At 40.7% G+C, this 17093-nt stretch overlaps 1 protein-coding gene across 1 annotated transcript in view; it reads left to right on the forward strand.

Annotated features, from left to right (window-relative positions):
* Positions 1-17093, forward strand: part of MSH3 (mutS homolog 3) — a 484945-nt gene that overhangs the window by 271319 nt on the left and 196533 nt on the right. Inside the window, exons 17-18 of the mRNA XM_030193332.1 lie at positions 7100-7216; positions 14060-14167. Of these exons, the coding sequence (XP_030049192.1) occupies positions 7100-7216; positions 14060-14167 (225 nt within the window). The remainder of the gene's footprint in view (positions 1-7099; positions 7217-14059; positions 14168-17093) is intronic.

A 17093-nucleotide genomic window follows, 5' to 3' on the forward strand; every position in this document is an offset into this window, starting at 1 on the left:
TAAAAGAAAATTTCAAACTTTGGAAACATGTAAACTTTAAAAACAAAAATAAAATGTAGGCCATTCAGTGCCTGAGCCATGTATTTTATAGCAGGCTCCAATGCAAAGTTCTAAACACTTCTTAAGTCTCACACAGACTCTGCTGCATACTATATTAAATAAGTTTGTCAGTGTTAGCCATCAGTGAGAACTTAGCACCTTAACTCCAGGGCAATTCAGGGGCAAATAAAAAAAAAAGTTCATCTCTTACATAGAGGGCAAAATGTTTGCTAGAAAAAACTGAGTTGGGTCCAGCCTGGTACGTCAGTGACAGTGTTGGGTACTATGTGGTGTAATTGGGTATCAATCCATGAACGGTAGAAATCCTGTGGAGGCAGAGTTCACAGCACTAGGAAGGAGGCATCCCAGTCAGGACTGCTGGATAAGTTGGGAAGGATACAAAATTGGATTGTAAGCCCTGTGAGAATAAGAATATATCTACTGCATGAATGTAATTCACCTTGAACTACTACTGAAAAGGCATGAGCTAGAACCAAATAAAATAAGAACATTAAGATCTTATCCCAAAGAGCCAACTAGAAAGGACCGTTCAGCTACAAAGGAGAGATCTTATTGTTGGATTAACAATGCATTTTTTTCACTAGCTTTTGGGAGCATACTCCCTATTATCAGTTCCCAAAAGCTACTTAAGAAATGTATGAAGGTAATTAAGTTTCAAGTTTTATTCAATAAAAAGATATATTTATAGATATCATAAATGAATTTAAATTTTCATTAAAGTATCTTCTAAGAGTATGTTTGTTTATTAATTACAATCCAATTTATTAATCAGGAACCTTCATGCAGTACCATAGTTTACTCTTCTTTACCCTGTATACATGCACATGGTGTGTCTATATATACCACGATCTGCTCCATATATGATTTGTTTCATATATGTTACCATGTTTGTACGCACCTTAACGAAATACCATTTGTAATTTGTTACCCGGAAATGGCATCCGCCATTACGGCAAATGTAAGCCACATTGAGCCTGCAAATTGGTGGGAAAATGTGGGATACAAATGCTACAAATAAAATAAATAAATAATCATTTGATATTCCACCTTTCTGAGGCACAATCAAAGCAGTTTACATATCCATTAAAAAGAAATCAATACATAATTACTAAACAAAGGCGGGAGAAGAAAAAAAAGGGAGGGGGAGGAAAAAAAGTTTTGTTTTTTTTCAAACAGTACCATAAACCATGAACCCTGAACTCTCCCACCCTTCCTAGAGTTAGTCATCATATGCAAATACTGATGTAAAGAGGTACCATTTGAGTCCTTTCTTAAATCCATATATGCTGGACTGAAGTCTAAGATGTAAAAAGGGAGTTCCAAAGGGTAGGAGTCAGAAAATAAAAGGCCGAATGACAAGGACTTTCATAGCATGCTAATGCTGGGGCAAAGAGATACAATCAATTTTGATTCTGAGATCTCAAAGATCTTCAGGGACAATATGAAATGAGTAAATTTGGGAGAGAGCATGGCAATCCCCTGAATAAATGGTTTCATGGGCCTAAGCAAGAATTTTAAACTTGATATGATATGATTGGTGTCCAGTGAGCCTCTTTAAGCAGGGGGATGCATGGTTCAATCTACATACACTTACTATAGGTTTGATATAGCTGTGTTCTGGATAATCTGAAGATAATATGGGTGATGCCAGTGATTCCATTGTTTATGGCATAACTAATGAAAAAAGATCAAAGTAGTAAGTGCTGACTGATTCAAATAGGGATGAAGGGCTTTGATATAGGGAAGATTTCACAAAACAAGATTTGACCACAGAAGAAATTGCTTCTGGAAGGTAAGAACACAGTCCCAATAGACACCAAGAAATTTCAGAGAAGAGGGGAAGCTCATAGTTTAATATTAATGGCACTGTTGATGGAGATGTCATATTATCAGTAATCCATGTTGCTTTTGATTTAGTAGGATTTAATTTGATCTGATTCTCTAAATGCAAGCCTACCACCACTGACAAACAGTCATTCAAGATAGTGAGGTCAGGAGATACCTGATCAAGAAAAGCTAAAAGCTCAGTGTTGTCTGCATAAAAATGTCCAGTGATGCCAAATAACTGAACCTAGAGAGGCAGAGGAGCATAGAAGAAAGTCCTGACCCCTGGAGGACACCACAGGAAAGTGATAATTTTGGGGAGGACATAGCATCGGTAAATACCTGGATATCTGATCTACATATGTAAGGCGGGGGTTTGCCAAATGAATCCAGATACACCCTATAATAAAGTGTTATCAACGGCACAATCTGCCCAGAACACTTTAAAATAGTGCCTTCAAATATATAATTATTATTTATTGAGATTTTGCTTACACCTTTTTCAGTAGTAGCTCATATAAGCAGAGCTATATTAAAATATTAAGGGGCATGTTTACTAAACTGTGCTAAACTAATGTGGATATTAGGGAAAGTTGTTAGGCTGCTGCACACTAAAACCAGCCAACATGGTAAATATCCCATGATAACTGCGTATTACGGGTAAGGCAGGATTGTGGCAATGTGTTACAAGCTTTCAGTTTTACACTTTATTGGTGCCTTTGGCTTCCTGTTTGATTTATCACAGCGATTTGGTAAACAGAAATTGTACGCTGTTTAATGATACATTTAGATGATCTGCAGCGATGTAGCTTAGCCAAAAGTACTTAACTGTAAACATGGTTTCTCTCATACAATTTATAATATAGCACACTTGCTGCGGTCCCCTGAGTAATAACTTAGATTTATAAATAATAAGGAGAGGTTATTTGCTTAAAGTGATAACAGCATCTCTCATGTTGTTTATAGACTTTTTCTCCTTTCAATAGAGTGGACTTGCTCATCGGGTTTCACAGACCCTTTAAATGAATGCAGTTCTTTTAAAAGCTCTGTATTATTAAAGAACTTGTCCCAAATGCCATCAGCTAATTATATCTATAAAATTGACATATATGTTTATTAGTTTACAAATGAGACGACACAGAGGCAGTTCTGTAAGTGGGTGCCTCCATTTAGGTGGTCCAATGCCGGACAGTGAGAACTTATTTTATAATGGCATCTGGGCACCTGGATTCCCTTGTGGAATGTTAGCAGAACTCGGTATCACATGCCTCAGTTACATCAGCTATATACCTTGCTTTAACTGCTGTCATGTAAACATGGCAGGAATGCATGTAACTGACACTTTGATAGTGGGGGCCCTGCCTATGCTCACCCCTGTATATGCCCCCTTGGCATTTATGTGCTATTCCAGCAACGTAACCAGGAATTTCTTTACAAGGGGTGCATCTCCCGCCCCAATCCCATGGTGCCCCACCCCACACCCCTTCGTACCTTCAAATTATCTCCACTCCACTGTTGCTCAGGCAGCAGCAGTGGCACTCAAAGGCCGCCTGCACCGGGACTTTCCCTCTAAATGTCCTGCCCTTCACAAAACAGGAAGCTGCATTGGAAGGGATAGAAGGACGGTTCAGAGTGAACGTCCCGGTGCAGGCACAGGCAGCCTGTGAGTGCTGCTGCCACTGCCTGGGCAAGGCTGGAGCAGAGGTGATTTGAAGGTGTGTAGGGGAGGGTGGGGGGATTGCATAACTTTGCTGGGAAGGGAAGTGAGAGGTGTCAGACATTTTATCTGCTTTCTCCCTCCTGCCCTCTGCCACGGAGGGCAGGAGGGAGAATGCAGATAAACTATTTGATTGGGGGTGTGTTCGCAATGCACGTACCTTGAATGTGTACGCCACTGTGCTGTTCCACTTAAATGCACCGTTACAGATTAGTAACATAGTAACATAGTAGATGACGGCAGAAAAAGACCTGCACGGTCCATCCAGTCTGCCCAACAAGATAAACTCATATGTGCTACTTTTTATGTATACCTTACCTTGATTTGTATCTGTCATTTTCAGGGCACAGACCGTATAAGTCTGCCCAGCACTATCCCCGCCTCCCAACCAGCCCCCCCCCCACCCACCGGCTCTGCCACCCAATCTTGGCTAAGCTTCTGAGGATCCATTCCCTCGGAACAGGATTCCTTTATGTTTATCCCACGCACGTTTGAATTCCATTACCGTTTTCCTCTCCACCACCTCCCGTGGGAGAGCATTCCAAGCATCCACCACTCTGTCCGTGAAAAAATACTTCCTGACATTTTTCTTGAGTGTGCCCCCCCTTCAATCTCATATCATGCCCTCTAGTTGTATCGCCTTCCCATCTCCGGAAAAGGTTCGTTTGCGGATTCATACCTTTCAGTTATTTGAACGTCTGTATCATATCACCCCTGTTTCTCCTTTCCTCCAGGGTATACATGTTCAGGTCCGCAAGTCTCTCCTCATACGTCTTGTAAAGCAAATCCCATACCATTCTCATAGCTTTTCTTTGCAACGCTTCAATTCTTTTTACATCCTTAGCAAGATATGGCCTCCAGAACTGAACACAATACTCCAGGTGGGGCCTCACCAACGACTTATACAGGGGCATTAAAACCTCTTTTCTTCTGCTGGTCACTCCCCTCTCTATACAGCCTAGCAACCTTCTATTACGGCCACCGCCTTGTCACACTGTTTCGTCACCTTCAGATCCTCAGATACTATCACCCCATGATCCCTCTCCCCGTCGGTACCTATCAGACTATCACCGCCTAACATATATCTCCCATGGATTTCTACTCCCCAAGTGCATCACTTTGCATTTCTTCACATTGAATTTTAATTGCCAAACCTTAGACCATTCTTCTAGCTTCCTCAGATCCTTTTTCATGTTTTCCACTCCCTCCCGGGTGTCCACTCTGTTACAAATCTTAGTATCATCCGCAAAAAGGCAAACTTTACCTTCTAACCCTTCAGCAATGTCACTCACAAATATATTGAACAGAATCGGTCCCAGCACCGATCCCTGAGGCACTCCACTACTCACCTTTCCCTCCTCTGAGCAAATTCCATTTACCTCCACCCTCTGGCGTCTGTCCGTCAACCAGTTCCTAATCCAGTTCACCACTTCGGGTCCTATCTTCAGCCCGTCCAGTTTGTTCAAGAGCCTCCTTAATTGCCCTGCTGTCCCTTTTGCAGGTAAGTGTACACTTAACACAAGTGACAGTATTCTGTACATTTGCCTGCAAGTGATGCTTGGGCCCCCTGTTATAGAATTACCCATTTTATAATGTAATTTGCTTAAATTTGAAGACACTATTTAAAAGTCTTCAGGACAGATTGTGCAGTTGATAACACTTTATTATAGGGTCTTTCTGGATTCATTTGACAGACACCTTTGGCTTGTAAGTTGGATATTTTTACAAGGTAAATATTTAGCATAACACGGATTAAAATTTTCATTAAAAGCTATTTACAATTTATCTCATTTTACAGTTGTGTACCCCCCCCCCCCCTTCAATGCAGGCTCTGTGAAAACTTAGCCATTTTAATTGTGTTTGGTTTTAACTGAAATGGATTAAATTTTGTCCTTTATTCATTTGGATTGTTCCTTTTAAACCACCCCGTTGGTCTTCTGTTTTGTTGGTCTTGGGTATGGCACAGACCTCTGCCTCAATTTTTACCCTACCCCTACATGCTTACTTATATATTGACTTAGGGCCAGATGCACTAAACTTAACGAGCCATTAACGTGGTTTTTAAACTGGTTCTAGCCAGTTTAACGTGCAAGTAGTAAACCAGGACATGCACAAAAGGGATTTGTCCTATCAGGGTAGCAGCTAACGAAAACGGAATGCAGATAAGCAAATTAGTATTATAATGTGTGTAAATCGTATTGTAATGAGATGCACTACCATTTTCCATTGCTTAATCGTGGAAAATATAACGGGAGGTCTGTACCTCTTGTTGGGGCTGCACAGGATTTATTCGCCTCTAAAAACGTCTATAAATTTAACCCCCCCAAAAAATCGGGGAAAAAAATGTCCAAGTGCTCGTCAGGGACGTCCTTTATGGACGTCCTTCACTCAAAACAAACAAAAAAAAAAGCAAACCTTTGCCTAGCCACATCCAAGTGCTCATCAGGGCCGTTCTTCTAAAGTGCCAAACATGGACGTCCTTCACTAACAAAAAAAAAGGACGTCCCTGACGAGCACTTGGGCGGTTTTCACCCAGATGTTTTTGTGATGGGTGTCCTTCTGTAATGACCACCGCCGGAGAGAGACGTGCGAGGACGTCCAAATCAAAAAACTATTTGGAAGTCTCTTTCGATTATGCTCCTCCTCCAGGCTTTTCTCAGCCAATCACAGCGCATTTAGCTGACACCATGTGTTTAATAAAGACTTAGTTGTTTATCCTGGCTCATCGCATTGGTCATTCTCACCCTCTTTTATCTTCCTTTGATTTCTGTGGGAGTGTTTGGTTTTCTCCGTTTTTGGACACCATCCAGCCAATCAGGGTTTTAGGACAATCAGTATACATGAGAGAGGGAGAGAGGTACATGTAAAAGAGGCTGTATGTGCAAGACATGAATGACTTATGGAGGCTGTCACTTGTGTGGTGGTTTCTTGGCAGACTATTAACAGGGTTTGCCAATTCCTTACCCTGTCATCTGTACCCCAGCCAAGGTAAGGTATTCATTTACTGACCAAAAGTAGACAAATGGCTGAATTGGCCAGAGACTTGCTGCCTAACAGAAATCCTATTATGGGATTCAAAGTCAGGCCATTAGCATTGTAGGCAAGCGATTTACTGATTGTACCACAAGGCCTCATTTTTGTTGGCCATTAATCTGTCTTAAGCATGTTCATTGTGGATACTGAGAAACCCCCAACTGGTTGGGTGTGTTATGAGGACTGGATTGAGAACCACCCCTGCAGTCAATGAATATCCTTCTGGTAGAATTTTTCTGAATTCCAACTTTGTGTAAATTGAGCCTCAAGTACTCATAATAGAGGTATTGGATTCAAGAGCATTGGCAGTTCTGCTATAATAGAGTTTCCATTTTTTGCCCATCCATTTATTTCAAAACTCTCAGAGAATAAGAAAGACCTAGTCTAATTGTCTATAGTGACTACAAAACTGATTGTTTAGTAACCTTGATTTCTTATTTTGTGTTTTTTTTCTCTTTCATTCAGCACAAAAGCTGTCAGCCGTTTTCATTCGCCTTTTATTGTTGAAAATTATAGACATCTGAATCAACTCCGGGAGCAGCTAGTCCTTGACAGCAACACTGAATGGCTGCATTTTCTAGAGTGAGTTTCTGGAACAACAGCAAAATAAATAATGTGCATTTGTAATTTCTTCAATGAAGGGTTATCTTGATGTGGTATACTCTAAAACTTCAAAAAAAATTGGTAAAAGTTCTGTCAGATTGGGCAGGAGAAGGGGAGTATGCTGCAAAACAAGAGGAGGTATTAGGGGCAAAAAGGGTGACAGAATTCAAAAACATGTGGGATAGAGGTTCCCAATATAGGAACATGATAGAATCAAAGTTTAGTGTATTTCTGCTCAAAGCAAAACAAATGACTTTTACATGTCACAAAAAAAGGCATTAGAGTTAACTTGAACAGGACAGCACTTAAAACCCTAACCACCTTACTGGTTAACGTGGATATTATATTGAAGCAGTTTTCAAAATGACCACACATGGGCAAAGACAGTGAATACTTTTACCACCTTGCTTTGTCCCAGGTCTCAAAGTGAAAGTACATATGTAATATTTGCTTTGAAACTTGCAACTGGTACAAAATCTGCACAGTCATAGAATTGCCTCTTTAACTTTCCTGCGCTGGGTGGCAGAGGAAAAAGCAGTAAGTGGAAATACCATGGCTATTGGATTAAATTAGAAAATTGAGATGGCAGCTGGTGGGGAGAGAAATAAAAGGCACAGGTCACTGACCCAGGAGAAGCTGCTTCCAGGCTCCTGCTGCCGGTGTGAACTTATCTCTTCTCCCTGCTGCAGTTCCAGCCTGCTGGAAACATTTTCCTTTTCAGTTGCAAGGTACTGTACATTTCACTCATCAGCTTTAATCGCACAGTTCAGCACAATTAAGGCAAATGACATTTGAATTGCATGCATACAGTGTACTCCTTGATTGAAAAGGAAGATGCTTTCAGCAAATAAGGACCGCAAGAAGGAGGAGAGAGGCAGGAAGTTCTGGGTGAATGGCTGGTGCCTCTGTCCTCTCCCCATCAGATTCCTTCTCAGTTTTGTAATTTAAAATCACTTCTTGCTCCTTTTCCTTTTATTTTGACAAAATTATTTGGTTTGCTGCATTCCAATTTTATGTGAATTTGTTCCGTGGAGTTTGTATGAGAATCAATATTCACTTAATTTAATTTGAACATTTATATTCTGCTTAACCAGTAGCTCAAGGAGGAGTATAAAAAGAGTTGAAGCCTATAATCATAACATCTTCTGTATGCATGACAAGACTATACACCCACCCTCTTATTCCCTATAATAAAACATAACAATCATATCCTATGCCCATCAGATACATAAGGTGATATTCACAGAAGTCACATATAAGGACAGATAGGCTCCCTACCAATTTATTACTACATAAAATACAAGTATTGACCCACAACAATTGATCTAATTACAGTTCATCTAATAGACAGTTGATCTAACAGTTAGCTTCAAAGAGCAAGTGCAAAGTGATGCATGTGGGAAAGAGGAACCCGAATTATAGCTACGACATGCAAGGTTCCACGTTAGGAGTCACAGACCAAGAAAGGATCTAGGTGTTGTCGTCAATGATACGTTGAAACCTTCTGCTCAGTGTGCTGCTGCGGCTAAGAAAGCAAATAGAATGTTAGGTATTATTAGGAAAGGAATGGAAAACAAAAATGAGGATGTTATAATGCCTTTGTATCGCACCATGGTGCGATCGCACCATGGTGCGACTGCACCTCGAATATTGTATTCAATTCTGGTCGCCGTATCGCAAAACAGATGTAGTGGAATTAGAAAAGGTGCAGAGAAGGGCGACGAAAATGATAAAGGGGATGGGACGACTTCCCTCCCTATGAGTAAAGGCTAAAGTGGCTAGGGCTCTTCAGCTTGGAGAAAAAGTTTCTATGGAACTTTGGAAGGCTAAGTGCTTTGAAAATACTCCTCAATGTCTACTGTTACCATTGGCCTAAAAGATAATTGGTCTAATGGACATTTAGTCTAAAGGTGTAAATGTGCTATGAAGTCTCATACCTTTGATTGGCATAGCATGAATTACATAAGACGCCAGATATCAAAGCAATTTAAGTGGGTCCCAGCCAATATTCTGCCGGGGCTGCATAGCTGTCTTATGTGGGCCCTGGCTGAATATCAGCTGGGACCCGCATAAGCTCTAGCGGCTATCAGCAGGACAGTTATCCCTGGATATTCAGTGCCAGGGCCTGCACGTGGCCCGGCACTGAATATTCAAGGCTAATTTAGCTGAATCCTATGGTATTAAGACGAAAGATAAAAACATACTATGAAGTCTTCCAGCTGTGAGAAAATGGCCATCAGTAGGCCTACATCAAAGGATATTATCAGTTCTTTGGTATTTAAAGTGGTTGAGCAAACAAAAGATATATGTTTAAATCGTGTGATAAGCTGCGGCTGAGCTATAAAAGTTGCGAGCAAAAGCATTGTGACTGTCATAACTTGTAATTTTCTTAAGATTATTGTAAAACAAAGAAATGAAAACAAAGAACTTCCTGCCTCTCTCCTCCTTCTTGTGGTCCCTACTTGCTGAAAGCATCTTCCTTTTCGATTTTGGTAGAATCTGAAAAGGGGAAAGAAGTTGGTCTAATTGGTATATGGTGAGACCTCATCTCGAATATTTTGTACATTTTGGAGGATGATTCGTAGATACTTGAGGGCTATTTTCGGCCAATATGTAGTTTTTTCTTGGAAAGGAGTTCTGTTGGTTAAGTGGGAAGCTTATGGTATCCTGACAAATCTTCTTGTCTATTTCTTAGCAAAGCTTATGCATTGGGGAGGAAGTGTATACTTAATCATAGGTTACAGGATGTGCCTCCCTTCTTTTGGTATTAGAGAAACAGACTACGTGCCTTAATGTTATGGGAGGTGGGGGCTGTCCATGTTATCCAAAGAAGACAAAAGACCTTTTTGTCTGTTTGGAGTTATCTACAAACTGTCTCACACAGGGCAAGAAGTGCGGTACTGAATACATTTCAGAGCTTGTCATGATTTGATGACACGCTCTGAAATGTATTCGCCTAACAGTAAGCTGTGTCAAGGTCCTTTGCCTGGTTGGGAGGATAGGGAATCTTGGGCCCACTCATCTCAATGAGATGGCCTGGAGTCATGAGTCCAGACAATAGGCCAATCACAGTTGTAGTTTCAAAGGTTAAAGGTTATGGGGATGGGTAGTAGCGGGTTGTTACAAAATTGGGATCATAAGTTTCTTTTGTGTCGTAATTTTGGTGCTTTGTTTATATCATTGTTTCTTAATTGAACTTTGGAATATTGTGTACAGTTCTGGAGACCGCACCTTCAAAAAGATATAAACAGGATAGAGTCGGTCCAGAGGCAGCTACTAAAATGATCTGTGGTCTTCATCATAAAGTGTATGGGGACAGACTTAAAGATCTCAATATGTATACTTTGGAAGAAAGGCGGGAGAGGGGAGATCTGATAGCGATATTTATGCGGCATAAATGCACAGGAGGCAAGTCTTTTTCAATTGAAAGGAAGCTCTGGAAAAACGGGGCATAAGATGAAGGTGAAAGGGGATAGACTTAGAAATAACCTAAGGAAATACTTCTTCACGGAAAGGGTGGTGAATGCATGGAACAGCTTCCCAGTGTAAGCGGTGGAGATGAAAACAATGTCAGAATTCAAGAGAGCTTGGCAAAAATACATAGGATTTCTAAGGGAGTGATAGGGAGAGCAGATGGCATGAATGGGCAGACTGGAAGATACAGTGACTAGGACTTGCAAATAAATATGCAACCAAAGAGGTTTTCAGAATCAAAATTCGATAGTTTGTAAGACTGTCATTTCTACAATCTACAGAAATTACACCGGCTTGGCTTGAGCTGCTACAAAAACTTCCTGCAAAGGCAGATAACCTCATCCAGTGGTTTGATGAAAATTGTATTCATGGATGCATAGGCGGAACTCTCTGTGACTAGAAAATCCAATCACCTTCATTATTCCCTACCTTTATTTGTTCGGTTAATGTTCACGTTGAGTTGGGTGTACCATGAACCCAGATACAGTTGAATTTTGCTGCAAATATCTCCATGGAGACTCAAAAATAGTGGTTGGTCATGCTCATGTTGGTGTATTTAAGTTGATTACTGAATTGCAGAAGGAGCAGCAAGAGGTGAAAGGCTAGATTGAGTGTATTATACGAGGTGAACAAAAAACAGAAAAATGGTGAAAAGTGCCGTGAAGATCAGATCCATTTCATATTTGTTCAAAGACCCTCCTACAACACTTTAGATTTCATATGTGGCATAAGGCAAAATCTAGAATTTTAATTTATTAGCTGTTGTGTACTTTTTATTTATTTATTTATTTATTTGTAGCATTTGCATCCCACATTTTCCCACCTATTTGCAGGTTCAATGTGGCTTACATTGTTCCGTAATGGTGAAGTACCACTTCCGGAAAAGAGAAATACATAGTTGAGGTATTGGAGACAGGGAGGATTAGGTATTCATGTAATATAATACATTATATAACAACAAATAAGAGGTATCTTCTATCATGATTTTATGATTTTATCGTGATTTCCTTTATGATTTTAATCTGGAACTGATATTACACATACAGTTAATTCTTAAGAACTTGTATGTGTGGTGTTTCTGTTTTCTGTCTGTTTTTAGACAAATGCCGTACTCTTTACGGTTTTTGTGCCAAGCCACATCAAAAGCATGAGACCTCGTAGCACATTTACATCTTTAATTATAACAGTAGAAAACTTGTCCTTTAGATGAATTAATAATTAGACAGATTGACATCTTGGGCCAACTGTTTGCTAGCTGAAATGTATTATCCCCTAGACAAACTCTGATTAGATGAATTCTACCCAAATCGTCAGTTATTGCCATATGGGGAAAGTTTTGTCAACTCTAAAGGCAGCAAATTCTGTAATACTGGACTTCTTCCTGTGTTCTTGAATATTATATCATCTTCCTTTCATTAAACTGAAAGTAGTAGCTGGATTACCTGAGTATGGTTCTGGTTCATTATATGCCATATTGGAGCAAGAAATTAAACACTGTTAAGTGGTCCACAGGAAAAAAAAAACAAGTTGAAATATACAGTAAGGTAAAATAAAAGGAAAGCCAATGTTAAAATACTTGAGAGGAAAAGAAAAGAGACAGATAAAATTCTTTGATGTGGGAATCAGAGAAGTAAATGCATAGTTAGCTTTATGTGAAAATTAAAAAAAAAAAAAAGCCAACCCAAAACAAAACAGAAGGGGTAATTGAGTCCACCCAAAAAGTTGTCCACAATTTAATTTCACGATGCAAAAATTATGATAAGCAATTATTTTTATTACACTGTAAAAACACCTAATTGTCTGACGTATAAACATGTAAAATATAAGGAAATAATTTTCAGAGCAATGTAAACAAAGCTATAGTTAGCAACGAAACTTTGAGAGTGAGCTTTTAAGCTACGAGCTCAGTGTCAAAGTTTCATTGCTAACTGTAACTTTGTTCTATCTCGGCTTGTACTGCGCACCAACCTGTTTTTTTGACACATTATCGACGACAAATATTTCAAGTGGATGATTTTAATTTACACAAGAGACTCCTGATGCAGGCCTAGTTGGCGGAAACAGAGCTCTGTCAAATCTCGTTCATCCTTCAATAAGTAGTCATTTTTCATCTGGAGCGTTGTCCACCTTTTTTTGAGTCATCTTTGCTGTTTTGTTGCATAGCGATAATTTTCAGCCCACAGCGGTAAGCAGGTTGCAAACCACTCACAGCAGCAGTCTAGATATTCAGTTCTAGGGCATGCACAGCTTCCGATATTGAATATACGGGTATGTTTTCTGACCCGGAAGTTAACCGGGCACCAATCGATATTCAAACCAGTTCCTGGTTAACTGAGTGCATGAAGTTAAAACAGCCTTTTTGCTGTGCTAACTTTATGCACATACTTAGCTGGTTAGCAGGCTGAATATCTCCGCTAACCAGCTGCTGTGGACCTAGCGTGTTAGAAAATGCCCATTTAGTGGATATATTTAAGGGAATGACCTGGTTAAGTGCTGCTCAATATCTGCCCAGTTAACACCTAGTGCAGTGGCGTAGCCAAGGGTGGGCCTGGGTGGGCCCAGGCCCACCTACTTTGGGCGCAGGCCCACTCAGTAGCAGCACACCTATGAAGTGTCTGACAGGGATTCCGAAGCCCCACCAGCTGAAAATTCCTGTCCTTCCTGCATACCAGCCTTCCTTCTGATGTATTCCTGCCTATGCGGAAACAGGAAGTTGCATCAGAGGGAAGGCTGTGGAGCCAACATGAGCAGTGTGCATTATTTGCTGCTTGCTGCCAGTGAAAATCTGCTATTTAAAAGGTATGGGGGGGAGGGGGATGTTTGAGAGACCATATGGCATGCAGGTGAGAGAGGGAGAGACCAAATCACTTGTGGGATAGGGCGGAGTTCTGCCCACCCATCTTGGGCCCAGGCCCACCCAAAATTGGGTGTCTGGCTACGCCCCTGACCTAGTGTCAGAAATCCTGCTTATGACAGTGAAAAGCCGATGGACAGACTATATTTTAATTGGCAGAGTAATGTGATTATTTGGATCTGATTGTGGTATCTACTATATAAAGTGAAAAAAGAACTTGATTTAAAAAACTTGATTCAGAAACTGAGGAAGTAAGGGTAGAATTGGCTGCACAGTCCTTATTTTTAGCCTTGTATGTATGATATATTTTCCTAGTGCACATTAGTGGAGAATTTTTCTAGATGAATTTGAAGCTATTGATTATAATATAGAATATTTCTGAAAAGTAGAAGTTTGCTGTGAGAGTTTCACTGTATATTACTGTCTCGTTTTTTCCTGTACATAGTGCCACCATATGCTCTCTAATGTATTTTTCCTTTTTCTATGCATTTTAGCCAGTTTGGTGAACAGTATCATTCCATCTGTACAGCGATTGGTCACTTAGCAGTGGTGGACTGCTTTTTCTCATTGGCTCAGGTTGCAAAGCAAGGAAATTATTGCAGGTGATCATTTTAATTTCTTAATGTTGATATGTTAACAGTACCTTAACAAATCAATGATATCTGAATCTAAACCGAATTAAAATTTGTCAGTAATTGTGCTGACAGCCCCATTTTTCAAGGACTACTTATCACGCCCGTAGCACTATTTCTGGTACACAGCACTTTGCAGTTAAACATAAGAGATGATCTCTGTTGGTTAAATATAACAGTCTAATCAAGCAAATATTGCAGTGTAATCACGACAAATGTACATGACACAGGAAATATTAAAAATTAATTTATTCAAACATGTTTTGTAAGCCACATTGTGCTTGCATGAGTGGGAAAATGTGGGATATAAGTGAACAATAAATAAATAAATAAATAAATAATAAAAGCAGCCTTGAAAAGGTGATGTTTTAGCCTGAACTGGAATAAAGCTAGAGAAGGAGTATGACACATTAACTGAGAAAGTCTATTGGAAGCATACATTGGGGCATAGTAGAAAGCACAACATTGGGAATTGGCGATGGAGAAAAAGGGCAGAATTAGATGTACTTGCATGATGAGCAGAGCTCATGGTAAAGAGGGGGCTGCATGGAAAGGAGAGAGGTGCTGCAGAATGCACTTATAGGTGAATAGGAGGAACTTGAATTGCGTGTAGAAACATAGGGAGTCATATAGTGACTTAAGAAGAGGGGTTACATGGGTGTAACAACACTGCTGAAAGATAAGTCATACCACTGAATTTTGACTAGATTGGAAATGAGAGAGATGATTTAGTGGAAGAACTGTGGATAAGAGTTCTGGTGATATGTTTACAATGGAAGGGATGGATTTTGCTCATGTTGTAAAGAAAGAAACATGTTTTTGTAGTATTATGAACATATCTAGAGAAAAAGAAGAGTGGAATATAACTCCAAGGTTACAGATTAAGAGGATTGCAAGGATATCTATAGAAGTAGAGAAAGGGAGAAGGGAGGGATGTGTGTTTAGGAGAAAAGATAAGACATTCTGTCTGCAGTGTTGAGTTTAAGGTGGTAGTAGGACATCCAGTTACCAAAATCAAATGTCTGTGGCTGTCGTAAGTTGGCATGCCTAAGTGTGCCATGCATTGTGTACAACTTAAGAGAATTCTATAAGGTGGGCATGTAAATAAGTGGCATGCCCATGCTGTACCTATCTGTACAACCCCTTGCAGTTATCCCCTATATCACGTATGCGCACCCTTATAGAATCACGCTTAGTGTATTTGTGCATTCAGGTGCCAATTAAGTTGCAAGGTGCACCTAACTGCATCTGCCAGTTATAGATTTGTCCTTCACAAACCAGAGCAGATGCATTTTAAGTGTTGAGTGAAGTGAGTTTAAAGAAGAGTTTTAAGCCAAGATCAGTAGGAAAGAAAGAGTAGGAACAGAATATGAAGAAGAGCAACACGCTAGGAGTAACAGAATTTGAAATTTTGCCATCCAGAAAGTTTTTCAAGCAGGACATTACTCAAGTCAGACATCAGTGGTATGAAAGTGGTGGTCAGAGCTGACTTGATATCTAATAAGATTGAAGGGGGACAGACTCAAGAAAAATTTCAGGAAGTATTTTTTCACGGAGAGAGTGGTGGATGCTTGGAATGCCCTCCCGCGGGAGGTGGTGGAGATGAAAACGGTAACTGAATTCAAACGTGCGTGGGATAAACATAAAGGAATCCTGTTCCGAGGGAATGGATCCTCAGAAGCTTAGCCGAGATTGGGTGGCAGAGCAGGTGTGGGGGGGGGGGCTGGTTGGGAGGCGGGGATGGTGCTGGGCAGACTTATATGGTCTGTGCCCTGAAAATGACAGATACAAATCAAGGTAAGGTATACACAAAAAGTAGCACATATGAGTTTATCTTGTTGGGCAGACTGGATGGACCGTGCAGGTCTTTTTCTGCTGTCATCTACTATGTTACTATCCAGCTTATAATCGAAAGTGCTCGCCGGCTATCTTCCAACACAAATCGGGAGATGGCCGGCGATTTCTTAAAAGCAGCGAAATCGGTATAATCGAAAGCGGCATTTTAGATAGCATCGCCGCTTTCCCGTCGCTTCGCTGGCGAAAGTTCAAGGGGGCATGTCGGTAGATTAGCGAAGGCGGGACAAGGGCGGGCGTGGCTACCAGATGGCCGGCTTTCGCCGATAATGAAAAAAAAAAGCGGCGTTAAGCAGTATTTCGCCGGGTTTACTTGGTCCTTTTATTTTCACGACCAAGCCTCAAAAAGGTGCCCCAACTGACCAGATGACCACTGGAGGGAATGGGGGATGACCTCCCCATACTCCCCCAGTGGTCACCAACCCCTTTCCATACTAAAAAAATAAAACTAAAAACCTTTTTTGCCAGCCTCAAATGCCGTACCCACCTCCATGACAGCAGAATGTGTTGTATCCTCCGACAACCTTTCCCTGGTTGCGATGTGGCTCTCAGGTGAGTGTGACACCTTTTCTGTTAGGTGCCCTGCAGATTCACATTAGCAATGCATTGTGGTGGGTGTAGGGTACTGGGCTGTACTCCCATGGTGCTTTTCCCCCCTGCTAACTGGGTCAGAGTATGCCCTGTTTTGTTTCCTGTTGTAGTCCATGCGGTAGTGGCCATTTTTGTAAGCCAGTTTTAGTTCCCTTTCCTCTGTTACCCACCTTAGAGAACGTAGTTCTTACCTTGAATGGTGCTGAAAGAGGGCATTGTACACCATTCTGCCAGCTCTGACCTACTGCTAATCTTAGTACCAGGGGACTCTTTGCCAGTGGGGCACAACCTCTGATCTGCAGTTAACTGTGAGTAAACGTGCTTATTTCAAGAAAGGACTTTTTCAGAGAGATTAGTCTTCAGGTGTGAACTGGTGTGCCAGAGTTATACAGCAGCAATAAGTCCTAGAGGCTGTATGCAGGTCCCTGGAGCAATTTTAGTGTGTGCAGTA

Source organism: Microcaecilia unicolor, chromosome 2 (genome assembly GCF_901765095.1).
Source record: "Microcaecilia unicolor chromosome 2, aMicUni1.1, whole genome shotgun sequence".
Taxonomy (NCBI): Eukaryota; Metazoa; Chordata; class Amphibia; order Gymnophiona; family Siphonopidae; genus Microcaecilia; species Microcaecilia unicolor.